Source organism: Passer domesticus, chromosome 18 (assembly GCF_036417665.1).
Source record: "Passer domesticus isolate bPasDom1 chromosome 18, bPasDom1.hap1, whole genome shotgun sequence".
In the NCBI taxonomy this organism is placed as follows: domain Eukaryota; kingdom Metazoa; phylum Chordata; class Aves; order Passeriformes; family Passeridae; genus Passer; species Passer domesticus.
Genome location: NC_087491.1, coordinates 11,738,254 through 11,753,983, shown reverse-complemented (window position 1 = coordinate 11,753,983; position 15,730 = coordinate 11,738,254). Strand labels below are relative to the sequence as shown.

Below are 15,730 nucleotides of genomic sequence, written 5' to 3'. Positions count from 1 at the left end.
CTCCTTTCTTTCAGACTTGCTATTTAATTCTTAAGCACCTGGCGCTGCACAGTCTTGTTTGCAAATTAAGTCAGTCAAGTGGGATTGGTTCATAGTTCTTGAAAAACTCATAAAAATGTTTCTCTTTATGTAAAAGCCCTCTCCTGCAAAGCTCGCCAGTGTGTCGTCCTGGCCCTCAGTTTTTGTTGATTGATGACATGTATGTTTCTGGCTCGAAGAATTTCCTAACTGGGATACAATTGAAGTTATGGTGCTGTGATACAGCACTTTTGCTTCTGAATTGAACGTTGTACCTCATGTCCTTAGAGCAAAATAGTTCTAGAAAACTGTCACTCAGTCCTTTGCACTCCTTCTCCCTCACGGCGCTGTCCTCCCCGGTTCTGTGCCTGTGGTACCAGCGAGGCTGGAAACAGGCTGTGAGCAGTAGAGAAGAGCAAATGTAGCCACACTTGGTTGTATTTTTAAAATCTTTTCAGTAATTTCTGCTTCCGCTTCCCAAACCTATCCCTAGAAACTTTGTCACTGGATGATGTCAGACCTTTGACCAACTGGCCACTCTCTGTCATGACACCTGAGGCAGCTGGGCCCGTGTGGGCTAGGGAACTCCCTGTCGCTCTCTTCCCATTTCCAGACTTGCCACGAGTCCTTGCTTCCTCCTCTCCCTCGTGGAACTCGGACGGGCTGAGAAATGTTGGTCAGTTTCTCCTGGTTTTGGAGGCGATGGCAGGAAGGATCCCTTTCCAAGTGACATGTAACACTTTGGCAGCAGTTGAATGTAGAAAAATCTTACAGAACAGATGAATGGCAAAGATCCCTTAATTACCCTGGCTGTTTATTCTGAAATTAGCAACAATGCTGTTTCCAAGACCATTAAAAATAAACTGCATGTTGCTTTAGTTGTTCAGCTTCCCACAAGATGCTGAGAGCAGCCCTGGAGCTGCTGCAGCTCATCCATGTTCATGAGAGTCCGAAGTGCAGGACAAATTCCGATGGTGGAGGATTTGGGAGATTCCCACCAGGGGATATGGGTTTTCACAAAGGCTTCTGCCCAAGTATTTGCTTGTAAAAATTGATGCTTAATGCCAGCAAAGTCCAGGAATTTCTGAATTCATCTCAAACTAAAGGAGGGTTGGAATTTTTATGCTTTCTCATGCTTAAAACGTAGGTGGTCTTTTTTTTTTTCAGTGTCTTAAAATATTTTCAAAGGTCTCTACTATATTTTTGAAATTTAAAATGGTGTTACCACTTCTCCTGAAGTGGTTATGCACTGTCATTCCGTGCAGCTGCTGAGAACAGGGACTAGGGTCATGGACCTCGTGTCCAAGTCCAGGTTCCTTGGCATTGAATCATCACCAGGAACAGAGACATTTATCAAATTCCTTTTCAAGGTATATGGAGCATTATGTAGATGTCACTAAGTAAGTTGGGAGGGATGCATTTTTTTTGTAATCTTTCCAACCATTCGGATTGGAATAATTTAGATTCAGACCAAAAAAGTTTCATATCTAATGAACAGGGGGAATAATTGGAGAAAACTGCTGAAAACACCTTGATCTCCAAAGCATTGCTGTATTTTTTCACTACCACTGAACAGTGTCAACCAAATGTCAATAGACTTCTATGCAGTTTAAAAACCTGTCAGTTGGCTCCATGCGTTCTTTGGGCTGAAGGAGCTCAAAGTGCTGCTGAACTTGCCTTTCATCTTCCCTGTAAGATAGGCCCAGACTGCCTGAGCCTGTGGAAAACTGACCAAGGTTTCTGTGGTGGGATTAGCACTAATCTGTCCTCTAACAACCCAGGTCAGGCCGAGGCCCTCGTTACCAGTGCTCCCATTGTTCTGTAGGAATGCTGTGTGTGCCTTCATGCCCTGATGTCAGAATGTATCCAAAAACATTCCTGGATTTCTCTTCAGTCCCCACCTCTTTGGAAAAGTGTTCATGTTTAAGATGTGGTGTTTGTCCTATTTGTTTTTGCTGCTCCTTAGCAAAAATAAATAGTGGCCCAGTGTGTGTGTGCATTTTGGTGTTTCTCACAAACAGCTACCCATAAAGCTCTGCTTTCTCATGTTGAGAAGTCAAGCACCTAAATTTGCCTGCATTTTGCATCAGTTTAAATTTTAAACCTCTTAAGAAACTGAATTTTTAGTCACAGCATCAAATATAAATTGGGCTTTCCAGACTAGAACCTTGTATCCTGAAAACCAGTTGCTGCCACTGAGCATACATAACAACAAATTCTGTAATTGCCAACAAGCTGGTTCAGCAAAGGGGCTGAAGCTCCTGGAGCAGCACACGGCCAGTGATGCTCCCGAGGGGCCAAGTGCCTCTGAAGGGCAGCAAGCCCCAGCCTGCCCTCCCCTCTCTGGAGAAGACAAGGCTCCTGGACGGCTCCAATGAATGGAGCTGGCAGCTCCTGTGTGAAGAGAATGCTACAGCAGTGGGGAGAGAATTCCTGAGGGATTGGTTCTGCGTTGCATAGCGTGAGCTAACGTCAGGGCTTTAGAATTTACTCTTTACTGAACTCCTTGGATCAGTGCCCTTGTTAAAACGACAAGGAAAAAAGGAAAGCTTTGCAATCCCATTTGAAAATTTTGATTTGGTCTCACTTTCCTGACTGGCAGAGCATGAAGAAACATGCCATTCTCCCGAGGGGGTCTGAAGGGAGCCCGCTGCAAGCCGCTCGCCCTCTTCACTGCCTGTTCTCTTCATCTTTCTGTTTAATAGAATCTTGCACCCACAAGTTGGCAGACTGCAACATCAGGACACTGGGGCTGAACAAGCAATGGGCAAAATTCTCCAAGATATTTGTAAATTAGGCCTTAGAAAATGGTCTAAATCCTGTAAGAAAATGTACGGGTCTAAGTTGTTGAAACACATCTCAGGAGGCTTTTGGTTCACCTGAGTGACAGGTGACATGTATTCTCTTGGGTTTGTAGTTTAAATGAAAAATTAATTTACTTTATCCATGGCTGCAGCACTCTTTAGCAAAGCCTCATATAACACTGAACCCCAGTTCATTGTAAAAAAATAATGATTTTGCAGTCAGTCACCTTTGCCATTTCTAACGTTTTAAAATAAGATTCTGATCATTCATTGACAGTACTTGTTTGATACAATACTTGAGCTTTAAGCAGATGTTTATATTGTCTGCACTGAAGTTTTCTCAGAGAACTACCCAGATGGATGTTGAGTAATCCTGTGCCACAAATGTCACTCCTGAAAACAACAAAACTGCAAAGGAAATTTCGAAGCAAATCTTGTGTTCCAAAGTGACCTTTTGTGCTCAAAGAAAGCCAGAGCTTTGAGACTTTGCAGCTTTCATTTGGACACTGATTTGCAAAGCAGACAAGAGGAGTGATTAATCCAGTCCTGGAATGCTGTTGATGAGGGCAATGACAAACAATGCAAATATCTGCTGTGAAGTTCACAGGGGTTAGAAAATAAGCTTATAGCACTTGAGTCAGCAGCTGTGAACTGCAACCATCACCTGGCAGACAAGATACTGGTTCTGTTCAGTTTTACACTGGTAGGTTTTTGGTTTTTTTTTGCTTTGGGCTCTTTTATTCATCATAACATCAAGTGCTTTTACCAGAGTAACCTCCCCAGGAAATGGCTTAGGAGAAGCAGCCTTAACATTCGAGATGCAATTGCTTATGCAGCCAATCCCATTCAAAGGAACCCATAAAATGTCCTTGGAGATGGCACTAACAAACTGGTGGTACTTTTTCCTCATAACTTGTCCTGGTATTTTAGATGTCTTGCTGGATTTTGCTCATCTAGCAGAGTTTTCAGTTTGGAATGGATTTAGTATTTCATTCATCTCTGAAAAGGTCTCTGAAGACCTGGAAAATTAACCATTATAAATAATGAAAAGATTGTATTTCCAAATTATCTATTTTTAAGTCAAGAGTAACTATGTATTCATAGGAGAATGACATATTCAAGTTTTAGTTAAGCCATATATTCATTTTGTTATTCCAGTTGTTCTCAACATCAGCTAAAACTAGAACATGATTTCACAGAAACTGTAGAAACTGTCATTTATATAGAGTTTCCAGAGAATCTGGATGTTACAAACTCCTCTGGATTAAAATAAAATAAATACAGAGGAAAGGACTGATAGAGAATTCCCCTTAATGTAGAATTGGATGTGGCTGCTAAAAGCAGTTTGTTACAAGTTGGCTGATAAAGGGGGGGAAGGCAAAAAAAGTGTAAACCTGGACAGAAAGTATCAGTGTCTTGTCTCTCAAATCCATCTTTGAATTTCCTGTTGGTTTCAGTTGCTGTTGGGAAGCTTTTATACGAGGGCACTTCCTCTCAAATACATCAATGACCTGGAAGTTACCAAAGCCACTCTTTCATATGCTCTGGTTATATGAAAGACTAATCAATTAAAGTATTGTACTAGCACTTCCTGTATACTTCTTTCATTGAATTATACTGGCTAGTACTGTTCATGCAGTAGCATTTCAAATATATTAAATTTTTTTCTTTGGAATTCTCAGCAATTGCATGGATGTAATTTAACTTTGTACCTATTACATTTTTTTTATTACCCCCTGAGAATATCTTCCTCTTGTCCAAAGAAGCTTTGAAATTCTGTGCCACCTTTGTGGAATAAAAGTCACAAAGAAGAAGAGGAAAAAAAAGCCCAATACATCCCAACAGAAAAAAAAAAAAAAAAAAGGAAAGTGCTATAGAGCTATTTTCTGCCCTGAAATGTGTTCTACATTTTTAATAAGATCCCAGATTGTCTGTAGCAGTGGCCATCTTTATTATTACTATTATTTTACAAGGAGTGAATGCCTTTGCTTCTGTTGCACACGTGCACATTTACTACCTTTAATGGCTTGTTTAAATTAAATAACACCGTGCACTTAAATTCTGGGAGTCTTATTATCTCATTGAGATGCTGCCGCTCTTTTTGTATTGTGACAGAAACCCCTTGGTCAAATTGTATCTGTCTCTTTTTATCCCATTTTTACCAGTAGATAATGTTGCGATGAAAGATCCTCCGGACTTATTGGACAGGCAGAAATGCCTGGAGGCCTTGGCGTCTCTGCGGCACGCCAAATGGTTTCAGGTTGGCTCTTTGTTCTTACCTTGTTGTTATTGTAGCCTTGCGAGGTTTTATTTGAGACAGTTTTAATTTTAATGCCTCTTTAATTTCTGACTAGTCCCTCCTAGAGCAAAGGTCTAGAATTCCAACCCAGTGCTGTACTGTGCGAGGGCAGACGTGACAGGGAGACAGTCAGCTGGTCCAGAGTTGTCATGAGGCTACAAAAGCAATCTTGACATTTCGCTGCCTTTTTTATACATCTCTCTAAATTCAAGTGTACTTTTATAGAAGTGGTTTTATTTTGCATGAAGCTGATTAAGTATTAAGTAATAATAATTTAAAATCTATCCCAGGACTCTGTGCATTTAAAAAGAAAAGCAAAGTTGAAGACCAGGCTTTCGCAGGTGTATTGGAATCATTTTGTTTGTTTTAGGCCAGGGCAAATGGACTAAAATCATGTGTAATTGTGCTTCGTATTCTGCGGGATTTGTGCAACAGAGTCCCCACATGGGCGCCACTGAAAGGCTGGGTAAGTAAGAACGAGCTGAAGGCCACAGGCTCACGTCCCACATCTCCTGAGAGCTGTAGCAGTGTCTGGACTGGAGAAAGCAGAGTCTTGTATGAGACTCCTCCTCCCACCCCTGTTCCTTTGCTCCCCATTAACTGCTCCCTGTGTAGAGGAGAGAAGGCAGGTAGTCCTGGAGTCTGTGACACACTGATCCCATGGAGAGGGACACACTGATCCCATGGAGAGGGACACACTGATCCCATGGAGAGGGACACACTGATCCCATGGAGAGGGACACACTGATCCATGGAAAGGGACACACTGATCCCATGGAGAGGGACACACTGATCCCATGGAAAGGGACACACTGATCCCATGGAAAGGGACACACTGATCCCATGGAAAGGGACACACTGATCCATGGAAAGGGACACACTGATCCCATGGAGAGGGACACACTGATCCCATGGAAAGGGACACACTGATCCATGGAAAGGGACACACTGATCCCATGGAAAGGGACACACTGCTGTGGGCCTCACACGTCCTGGAGCATTGGCAATAGGCTCCCACTTGTTGCCTTCCACCCCTCTTGTTTAGTATTCCAAAACTATCCTGCTGCCATGACAATGCCACTCCTGCCAGCGGCTGGCGCCCTTTCCTGGGCATGTTTGCTCTGCGTGCCTGGAGAGGAGGAACACTCTGCAGGGCAGCAGAGGTGGTGTTTCTCTTGTGTGGAACTGAAAGCCCTCTGAGAGGAGAATATTCATCTGGCTTCACTTTAGAGACCTCTCCTGTTTGACTTTTTGGGCAGACAGTGGAGAGCAGCTGGGACCAGGGGGACAAAGACGTGCCCTGCACGAGGACATGGGGCACATCTCTGTCCCTTAGAGCTGTAGTGGATTACTAAGTGTCCTGATGTGAATGCTCACCCCCTCTGCCCCCCCATTTTTAACTTTCAGTCACAGTTACCCTTGTGTCCATACTAATCGTAATTTAATGTCTTCTAGCCACTCGAGCTTATATGTGAAAAATCTATAGGTACTTGTAATAGACCTTTGGGCGCTGGGGAAGCCTTGCGACGAGTGATGGAGTGCTTGGCATCTGGAATTCTGCTTCCTGGTAAGGGCCAAATGAACTCCAGGAACACAAAGGGATGGTCAGCCCACCTTTACATTTAGCTGTAGGAGTACATGAGAAATGCCTGCTATGAACTCTGAACCTGCCATGGAGTGAAATTAATGGTTTTTTCTTTAAAATATAAAATTAAAGGATTTTGCATGGTGGTTACTGTGTGAATGATATTGCCACTGCAGAAGTTAATGGGGAATATTAGATTTGTTATAAATTAACCCCTACCTCATTAAGGGGTTGCAGGTAAATAGACTTAATGATTATCTGGTTTCTACAGATTCCTTGAAATCTACATATCTGTCCAAATGATGTGTTTTCTTCCAGACGTACTGATTTCAGTTAATGTTACCACCCATGAGCAGTGTTTACCCTGCTAAGGTCCGTGGCCACTGCAGGGGTGTAAAACCTGGGGTCAGTTTGCATTGTGTGAGGCCTGCCCCCCGCTGAAGGGCTGCTGCCCAGTGCAGCAGCGCGGCTCAGCTGCTCTGCAGTCCCTGTCTGCAGTGCTGCTCCCTGCCCCCAGTAACCCCTTCCTCTCCCTCCAGGGGGCCCGGGGCTGCACGACCCCTGCGAGCGCGAGCCCACGGACGCTTTGTCTTACATGACAGTTCAGCAAAAAGAAGCCATTACACACAGTGCTCAGGTAGGACTCTGTGTGTGCTGCAGGTGAGGAATCAGCTCATCAGCGCCGTTTATTCTCTGCCAGGATGCCTTGTTTTCATGGCAGTCCTGACAGTTCTTGGGCTGCACTGTCCTGGAAAGGTTCAGCCATAGATCAGGAGTGCAAGAGTGAAATGTGTGTGAAATCTTATCCTTGCAGAGGCAGTGGGGTGCCTGTGCACCCACCTGGGCTCCCCGCAGAGCCCCTGGTGAGCTCCCTGTCAGTGTGCCCTGCACTCTGTGTTACAGAAATTCAAGAGTTTTATTTTTTCAGACATTAGCATTTTCCACAGCTATTGCAGCTGTAAAAGCTGTCTTCTTGTCTGTGAAAACCACAGAAGTAGTTTTGTGTCTAAAGACTTGCTAAAAACCTTGAGCAACTGAGGTGAAATCCTGCTGTGATTAATGTGTGTGTCTGCTGTCCTTTCAGCACGCTCTCAGATTATCAGCCTTTGGGCAGATCTATAAAGTTTTGGAAATGGATCCCCTCCCATCAAATAAGTCATTTCAGAAATATTCCTGGTCAGTAACTGACAAAGAAGGTAGGTATTATTTGTTCCAAAAGTCACTAATTGGGCAGTAAACTAGGAGTTAATTTAGAATGGGTGAAATTCTGAATTATGTGCTGTGAATGTGAAGTAGAAGCTATTCTTTGTTATATATGGAGTGATTTTTTTTTAATATTTAATTGTGAGAATAAAATCTGGAAGTTCTGGTCTCTAGAAATACCAAGAGATGAGAGGCACAACAGCCACAATGTAGCTGATGATTGTCTTTAAGCACAAAGTCCCTTGGCATCCAATGAGAAGCAGTGTTTGATTCTTATGCTGGCAAGGAGAGACTCCAGATGTGTCAAAAAGCATATAATGAGTGTCCATAATAAGAATTACTCAAAAATTATTCCTAGAAAACAATATATATGTAATTAAAAACAATTCCATGTGTATTTTTTTGTAAAAACAATACTGTTGGAGGTCTTGCTTAGACTAAATGTGGAAAACAGCACTGCAGGTTTGCAGTCCTTACCCCACACCTGGTACTGGACACAGATCCTGCCTGGCTTGGCAGAGTGAGCAGTAAACCAGTATTGGCTTTCATGTAGCAATAAGAAAGCTGTGACTGATGGATGAGTTCTTTTCTCTATAAACAAGCAAGAAGCAGTGTGGCACTAATCAGACTCCTGCTGTGGGATCGTGTTTTCCTAATGGCATACCCATATTACAAGAACTCTATACCCTAGGTACAGGCTCATCTGCTCTGAAGAGACCGTTTGAAGACAGTGTTGGGGATGATAAAGATCCAAATAAAAAGATGAAGCGTAATCTGAGGAAAAGTAAGTGCAGCACTTCTCCATTCTGTTTTCAAAGATCTATTGTACAGGGGGAGCTGCTTTAAAAGCTTCTCTGTGTTGGTGTGGTAGAGCATGTGAAAAAGTCTTTGGAACAAAATTGTTGTCTCTATCACCCTGCATTCAGAATGTCAGATACATTTCTGTGCATCTCAATTTCCCCTGACATGCTTTACTAACTGAATGATTTGCATTTTTAAATGGGATTGCCCATCAAGTTACACCAGAACTAAAGTTGCCCAAGCAGCTGAGGTACTTTATTGGTAACATCCTTGTATTGTGAGGTCTTTTTAAAGTACTGCAGTGACTTTGCTGAGTGAAGATTGCACTCTCTTTACTCTTCCCCTTCCTGAGTTAGGTGCTGATCTCTCAGATCTCACACAAGGAAAATAAAATGTGTAATCTGCAAACCATTAATGTTGCACATATACACAGACTAGAAGTCTCTTGGCATTGCTGGGATCCAGTCATTCTGGGGGCTATTTTCATTGTGCTACTTGGATGCCAGTTCTGGATCTGGTTCCCCATTAGTTATCAAACTTGTTACTCCTTTTACAGCAGGCAGGAGGAATACAGCTAGCTGCAGCAGAATGTTGTTAATGTAAAACCAGGTCATTATAGTTGTTACCCTGAATCAGAATGGCTTATTAAGGACTTAACAGTGTTATGGCCCTCCTCACCCTCTTGAGAGGCTGAGGGATGGTTTTGCTCCTTGATACAGACAGAAGGCACTGAAATGCAAACTGTTTCATTTTTCTGTTCATTTTGTTTTGTTCATTTTCCTTTCCCCTCCTTCCCCCACCCTTTCTACTATCTTGTACTAGTACTAGATAGTAAAGCAATAGATCTCATGAATGCTCTGATGAGGCTGAACCAAATCAGGCCAGGGCTTCAGTATAAGCTGCTGTCACAGTCTGGTCCAGTCCATGCCCCAGTCTTCACAATGTCTGTAGATGTTGATGGTACGACTTATGAAGCATCAGGACCTTCTAAGAAAACAGCCAAGCTCCATGTGGCAGTGAAGGTAAGGCAGCCTGAAATAATCTGCTAACCCCAGATCTTGGGATGGAGTATGAAATGTGCTTAAAACTAGTAATATACAAGCTCAAAATTAAAAAAAACCAACAGCTGAGCTGCTCACTTTGTGCTCTAAAGACAGCTGGGCATGGTTCAAAGAGCATCACTGGTTTTGTGCTAGCCGGGGGGAAAAATTTCCTGGGGCTCTACAGGTCAGCTCATGTCACAGTGGGCTGAATGTGGTGGTGAAATTCTGGATGGGAGGGGTTTAGTTGTGTTCTGTTCTCCTTCCTCCTGTTGGTTTGGAAGTGGCATGTTGGTGGCTGCTTCTTTCTCCCCCTCCTTGTCTGTATCCATTCCTGGTGTCCATTCCTGGAAACAGAGTTCTGTCCTTGGTGCTTGAGGAGCACCTCTGTGTAGTGGGTAAACCATGTCAAGGATTTATCCAGTTAAATTGCCCAGTGTGAGCATCCACCAGATGTGGTGCTTGGGGACATGGCTCAGTGGTGGGCATGGCTGGGCTGGGGTAATGGATGGTTGGACATAATGATCTTAAAGGTCTTTCCCAGCCTAAACGAGTCTACAAAAGAACATCTGTTAATAGAACTGCTCTTCTGATAGGAACAGGCCCATCTGTCATTCTGTGCCTCATTTTGTTTTGAACAAGAATTTCCTTTTTAGAATCTTCATCTGGCAACTTTCTGCTTTCCTTTGATTTCAGTTTTGAAAATCCCATTGTCCTATGTGCTTTCAAGTTCAAAGTGTCCAGAAGCATCTGAGGGCATGTGTTATTCCTTCAGGAAAAGTAGCTCTCTGCATGTGTGTCCTTCCAGACCTTCTGCCTCATTCTTTTATTTTGCCTTCCTCCCTGCAGCTTAAAAAACAACAAAAAAAAAGCCCAAAAAACCCTCTTGCCCTGAAAAACTGTGACTGCTCTGCCCTTGAACCTCTCTGCGTCAGCCCGATCTGGGCTGGTGCCGACCCAGCTCTGTTTTCTCTAAATTTGCACATCAAAACATCCTCGACTCAAGCCAAGAGGAAATGGGTGGTGTGGTGGAGAGTCACTTTTTTTTTCCTCTCTCTTTCTTTCCTTCCTTCCCTTCTCAGCAGACCCAGACCCTGCCTTCCAGTCTTATAAGAGGGAATAATGTGAGATTTCACTTTCTAATCTGACCTTTTTAAAATGCAGAAGCCCTGAAAACACAGCCAGATGTACCCCAAGTGCATGGCAGCTGAGCCAGGGGTTTACCCAGGCACTTCTCAGCTCAGGGTTCAAACCAGTCATTTTTGCAGACTTTATTCTTGGCCCTAAATTTTCAGCAGAGTTTCAGGTTCCTTTCAGTTTCCCTTGCCCTATGTGTGGCAGCTCTGTGCAGCTGGATCAGGAAGCTGGTTGAGGGAGAGGCTGGCCTTGCTCATGGAGGATGTTTTTGAAGGAACTGAGCTCCTGAAGTACCATCTTGTACAAGGCTTGAATTCTCACAAGACTGTTTGTCACATTTGCCCCACAGTCTGTCTCTTGATCTGTCCATAGGCACAGGAGGGAAATCATGCATGAAACTATTCCCTTATAAGGCCATTAACAGTGTCTTTAATTTCTGACTTTACAAGGAATCCTTGAGATGATGAATGATGCTCATGAGTATCTTTGAGACTAAAATTCTGCTTTGTGTTGATTCCACTTTTGGAAACCTGAAATTATTTTCCCAATTGATACTGTATTCCCTACTGATAACCACTGAAATGGATATCTCCATTTCAAATAGGAGAAAACTAATATTCGAAGCAATCTGCCTTTTTAAAGTGTATGGTGGACTGTTTGTTGTATTGTGATCAGCTTTGTATTTGTTGCTGTTCTGCTGCCTCTGTCACAGTTCCTTTCATGGGGCTTTGTTGTAGGTTTTACAAGCGATGGGGTATCCAACAGGTTTTGATGCAGATGTGGAGTGCGTAAGTTCTGATGAAAAATCAGATACTGAAGGTAAAAATGAAACAACGTCTTCAATCTCAAGCAATAATAATACTGGCAATTCCACAGCTGACACCTCCGCTACCCTAGAGGTGAGGATTGCATTGAAATACAAAAGATGGAGGTGTGGGGTTTGGGGTTTCACTTTTCATTGGGGTTTTTTTCTGTTCTACTTGTCAGAATGGTAAAACATAAATTTGTTCAGTTGGGAAACAATTTCCAGACAGTGTGTAATCATGGATAACTCAAACCACATACATGTTCAGTCCACTGAGAAATTTCCAGGGAAATGGAAATGGAGTATTTTCCATGGAACTGCCCCGTTTTTATCCATAGCTGAGAGAATTCTATTGCAGACGGATCTGGTGTGCTGAGATCTCAGCTTCACCTTGCTTTCCAAACAGTTACAGACATTTCTACAAAGACACGTGACTCAGGGCAAGAGATTTCTTCAGTCTGAGCTGGGCAGTGCCAGGACATAAGTAGGTGGAACAGCAGAGACGTGTGCAGGCTGGGAAGGCCCGTCTCTCCTTTCGGTGTGAAAGCCTTCGATTTCAGGGAACTTGACACCATGGTCCCACCTTCAGCTTTGGATTCTCTCAGGGCTGCAATTCCAAGTGCAGCTGGTGTCATGTTTATTTGTGCAGGCACCAGATCAGGCCATGAGGACAGTAGCCCTCAGCAGCAGAAATAAATGGGTGTGACTTCTGTGACACCATTGTTTGTCCTCCTGCCCTTTGCCGTGCCCGCATCGCAGGTTGCTGCAGCCAGGGCTGTGTTACCTGTGATACAGCTGTGCAGAAGTTTGGCTGCATTTTGAAGAGAGAAAGGCTCTGCAGTAACACCCTGCATGTCTCTCTAGGTAAGAACTCAGGGTCCCATACTCACAGCAAGTGGCAAAAACCCAGTGATGGAGCTCAATGAGAAGAGGAGAGGTCTGAAGTACGAGCTCATCTCGGAAACAGGGGGAAGCCACGACAAGCGCTTTGTGATGGAGGTGAGTGGAGCAGGAGTGCAGCTGCTCAGGGGTTATTCATGGTGCAGCAGAGTCACTTGCTGCTGCAGCTCACATTTTTCTCTTTTGCCTTTTGCAATGCATATTGGTGATTTCTCAGGTTATGTATCTCTTTGCTGCTGTGAGGATTCAGCTGGTGAAAGGAATAGCCTTTCTACTTTAGGAAAATACAGTGAGAATTAAAACTGATTCTGACCAAAACTTCATGACAAGGAAGACCCCAAGCTATGAGTTAAATCTAGTATCCAACAGATGTGCTGGTCCTCTTTGAGCTGTAGTTGCAGTTTCCAGATTCCCAGTATCTGTGACACACTGGTTCCCAGGGTAACCTTGGTATTCTTTATCAGTTTCAAATCTAGAATCAATAGAAATTTGTCACTTAAAACCCTAAGGATGTTTCTTCCCACTGAAGTTCTTTATGGGTGGCACATCAGCTGAGTGGGTGCAGCATGGTGTTCCTGTGGATCAATACTAGGCATAAACTCATGTCTTAATTTTCAGGTAGAAGTAGATGGGCAGAAGTTCAGAGGTGCAGGCCCAAACAAGAAAGTAGCAAAAGCAAGTGCTGCATTAGCAGCACTTGAAAAACTGTTTTCTGGGCCTAATGCAGCAAATAACAAGAAAAAGAAGATTCTTCCTCAGGTAAGAACTGTAACTTGCTTTTTGGACCATTATCCCAAGTCTGGGTTGGTTTTTGATACAGAAAGGCAGCATTCTGGTAAAGTGAGGTTAACACAGGCTGGTGTTGTTGTGAGCTAGTTGTTTGAGGTGAAATCCTGGTCCTGCTGCAGCTATGTGGGCTCAGGAGGGTAAGGGAGATATAAAGCCAGTGCTGTAGGTTGAGGAGAGGAAAATTGTAAGGAGGTGGGAAAAATGGCAGGGAGGAGCAGCAGAGAGAGGTTCGGAAGCCAGCAGTGCTCAATCATGCCCAAATCTGAGGTAAATAAGGCACAGTCTGAGGGAAGGGACTGCCAGGGCTGAGCATGGGGAACGTGCTGGGCTCTGCAGGCAGTGACAGGGCCAGGGACCTGCTGTGTCCCTGTCACTCACATCCTTTGGCACAGCACTCTCCAGTCTGTGCTCAGCCAGCCTGGCACATCAGGCGTGTTTACAGAGCCCTCTCCAAGGGGATGATTTAATGCAGGTGGCCTGGTGTTCCTGCAACACTCACTCTCTAAACTGCTATTTTTTGTCACTCTGGGCAGACTAAAGGGGTTGTCAATACAGCTGTTTCTGCAGCAGTCCAGGCTGTTCGAGGCAGAGGACGAGGTGCTTTAACACGAGGGGCGTTTGTGGGGGCAGCTGCTGCTACTGGATACATAACACCAGGTAAGGCACCAACTTGGAGCTGACAGTTTTGGATTTGTCTGCTGGGCTGTTCTTCTTCATGTGTGTTATTCACCTGTGCAAGTGATTCCTTTAACCATCTGACATGGAGCAGAAGGCTTCATGGGGGTTTAAATACATCAAAGAGCTGGAAAACTGGCAGAGTGTGCAGCTCAAAGCTCTGTGTGCACAGAGCACACAGTTATGGGCATAATGGCTTTCCTGGCTTTATTATTTTATGATTTGTCTTCATAGTTCACTGCCATGGCACAATTCCCAAAACTCTCTTCCTGCCTGAGAACCTTCTGGATTATGTGCTGATTTAGCATTAGCAGTGCCTTTTCCAGGAATCCTTCATGAACATGAAGTCTGCAGGCTCAAGAGTCCTGAGCTCCCAAAAAACCTCTACATTAATTCCCCCTGGAAGCACCTAATAGTAGCTTCTGTGGTGGCCAGAAATAAAAGAATTTCTTTTCATATTCTGCCTGATGGGGAATCATCATCTGCACTGCATTGTTCTGATTAGCAGAAACAGCTTCTGAGGTTCAAGGGCTTCTGGTTCCCATTTCACATTTTCACAAGACAATGCTCATTAAATGATCACTTTCTCCATCCTCAAATTACTTTTCAAAGTACATTTTCTTTGTGACTCTACAGCATGTCTGAGGTTTGTGTGTGACATGTGAAAGGAATCCAGACATTGTTTTCATTTGTTCTAAGAACCACAGATTTGTAAGAATGAGATGCTGAAGATGCCTCAGTCAAAGCAAACCCAGTAGTAACTTCCAAAAAATAACACTTCTAGTCCTCATGTTCAGGTTTTCAGATTGCAGCATGAGCTCTAATTACACCCTCCAGCAGCTTGGACGTGCTAATAGCACAGCCCTGCTGTTGGGAGCCTTCCTGCCTGCACTGTTGGCAGCATGTCATCTTCATTGTTCCTGTATGGTCATGTCATTTTAAATATTAAAACCCAGTAATTCATTTTTAATGGCTGTTAACATTGTTTTTGGAACTGTCTGTCTGCCTGAGGAGTCATTTAAGAGACACTTTAACCTGCCAGGGGCATGCTTCTTGCCAGTGTGGAATTATTCCAGAAATAAGTTTAATTTCCCAGTTGCTGTAGTTAAGCTTTTATTGGCCTTGGCCTTCACAGATTATTTCTCTCCATCTCCTATTCTCAGAAATCTCCTACTTTTTGGAGTGACACCAGCAGTCTCATCAGAATAAAACCAAAAACCTGTAAAGCCTTCATGAACTACTAACATGTAGAAACCAATGCTGGTGTTACCTGTGTTGCTTTTTCTCTCAAGTACTTCAGAGTCACACTCTGCTCTCTGGGGAAAAATGATCTGTTTGTGTGGAGGTGTTCACATGTCTTCTGTGGAACTCTGTCTGTTAGAAATGGCAGAGAAAGCCAGGAGCTGTACTAAGGGGGACGTGACATCTGTCACAGGCATCCAGTGTTCTCTTCTTAAAGGAAATTTAGGAAAGTGACTGTTCTTTGCATAGACTGCATTTGTGTTTTAAGAAGAACATAAGCAAATATGGGCTGTCTGTGTCATGACAACTCCATGCTCTGATAGTGCAGACTTGAGGGATTCAGTGGAAAAGAAAATGCTGAGGAAACGAAATAGGGAATTTTACCTCTCTGATGCTGAGGCCTGAGAAAGTCCCTGGCAGCTTGTCCTTCTG

General features: G+C 43.7%; 1 protein-coding gene and 1 long non-coding RNA gene across 28 annotated transcripts in view; one reads left to right on the top strand and one right to left on the bottom strand.

The window, feature by feature from the left end:
* Positions 1-15,730, top strand: part of STRBP (spermatid perinuclear RNA binding protein) — a 73,276-nt gene that overhangs the window by 28,007 nt on the left and 29,539 nt on the right. For 10 of the 13 annotated variants that reach the window (XM_064393775.1, XM_064393774.1, XM_064393769.1 and 7 more), the window contains exons 6-16: positions 4,988-5,082; positions 5,492-5,587; positions 6,577-6,688; positions 7,246-7,343; positions 7,791-7,902; positions 8,601-8,693; positions 9,533-9,732; positions 11,625-11,786; positions 12,557-12,691; positions 13,211-13,351; positions 13,915-14,038. In XM_064393775.1, the coding sequence (XP_064249845.1) occupies positions 4,988-5,082; positions 5,492-5,587; positions 6,577-6,688; positions 7,246-7,343; positions 7,791-7,902; positions 8,601-8,693; positions 9,533-9,732; positions 11,625-11,786; positions 12,557-12,691; positions 13,211-13,351; positions 13,915-14,038 (1,368 nt within the window). The remainder of the gene's footprint in view (positions 1-4,987; positions 5,083-5,491; positions 5,588-6,576; positions 6,689-7,245; positions 7,344-7,790; positions 7,903-8,600; positions 8,694-9,532; positions 9,733-11,624; positions 11,787-12,556; positions 12,692-13,210; positions 13,352-13,914; positions 14,039-15,730) is intronic. The other 3 variants (XM_064393770.1, XM_064393772.1, XM_064393776.1) reach the window with 2 other exon arrangements.
* Positions 1-15,730, bottom strand: part of LOC135283211 (uncharacterized) — a 63,000-nt gene that overhangs the window by 26,143 nt on the left and 21,127 nt on the right. The window lies entirely within an intron of this gene.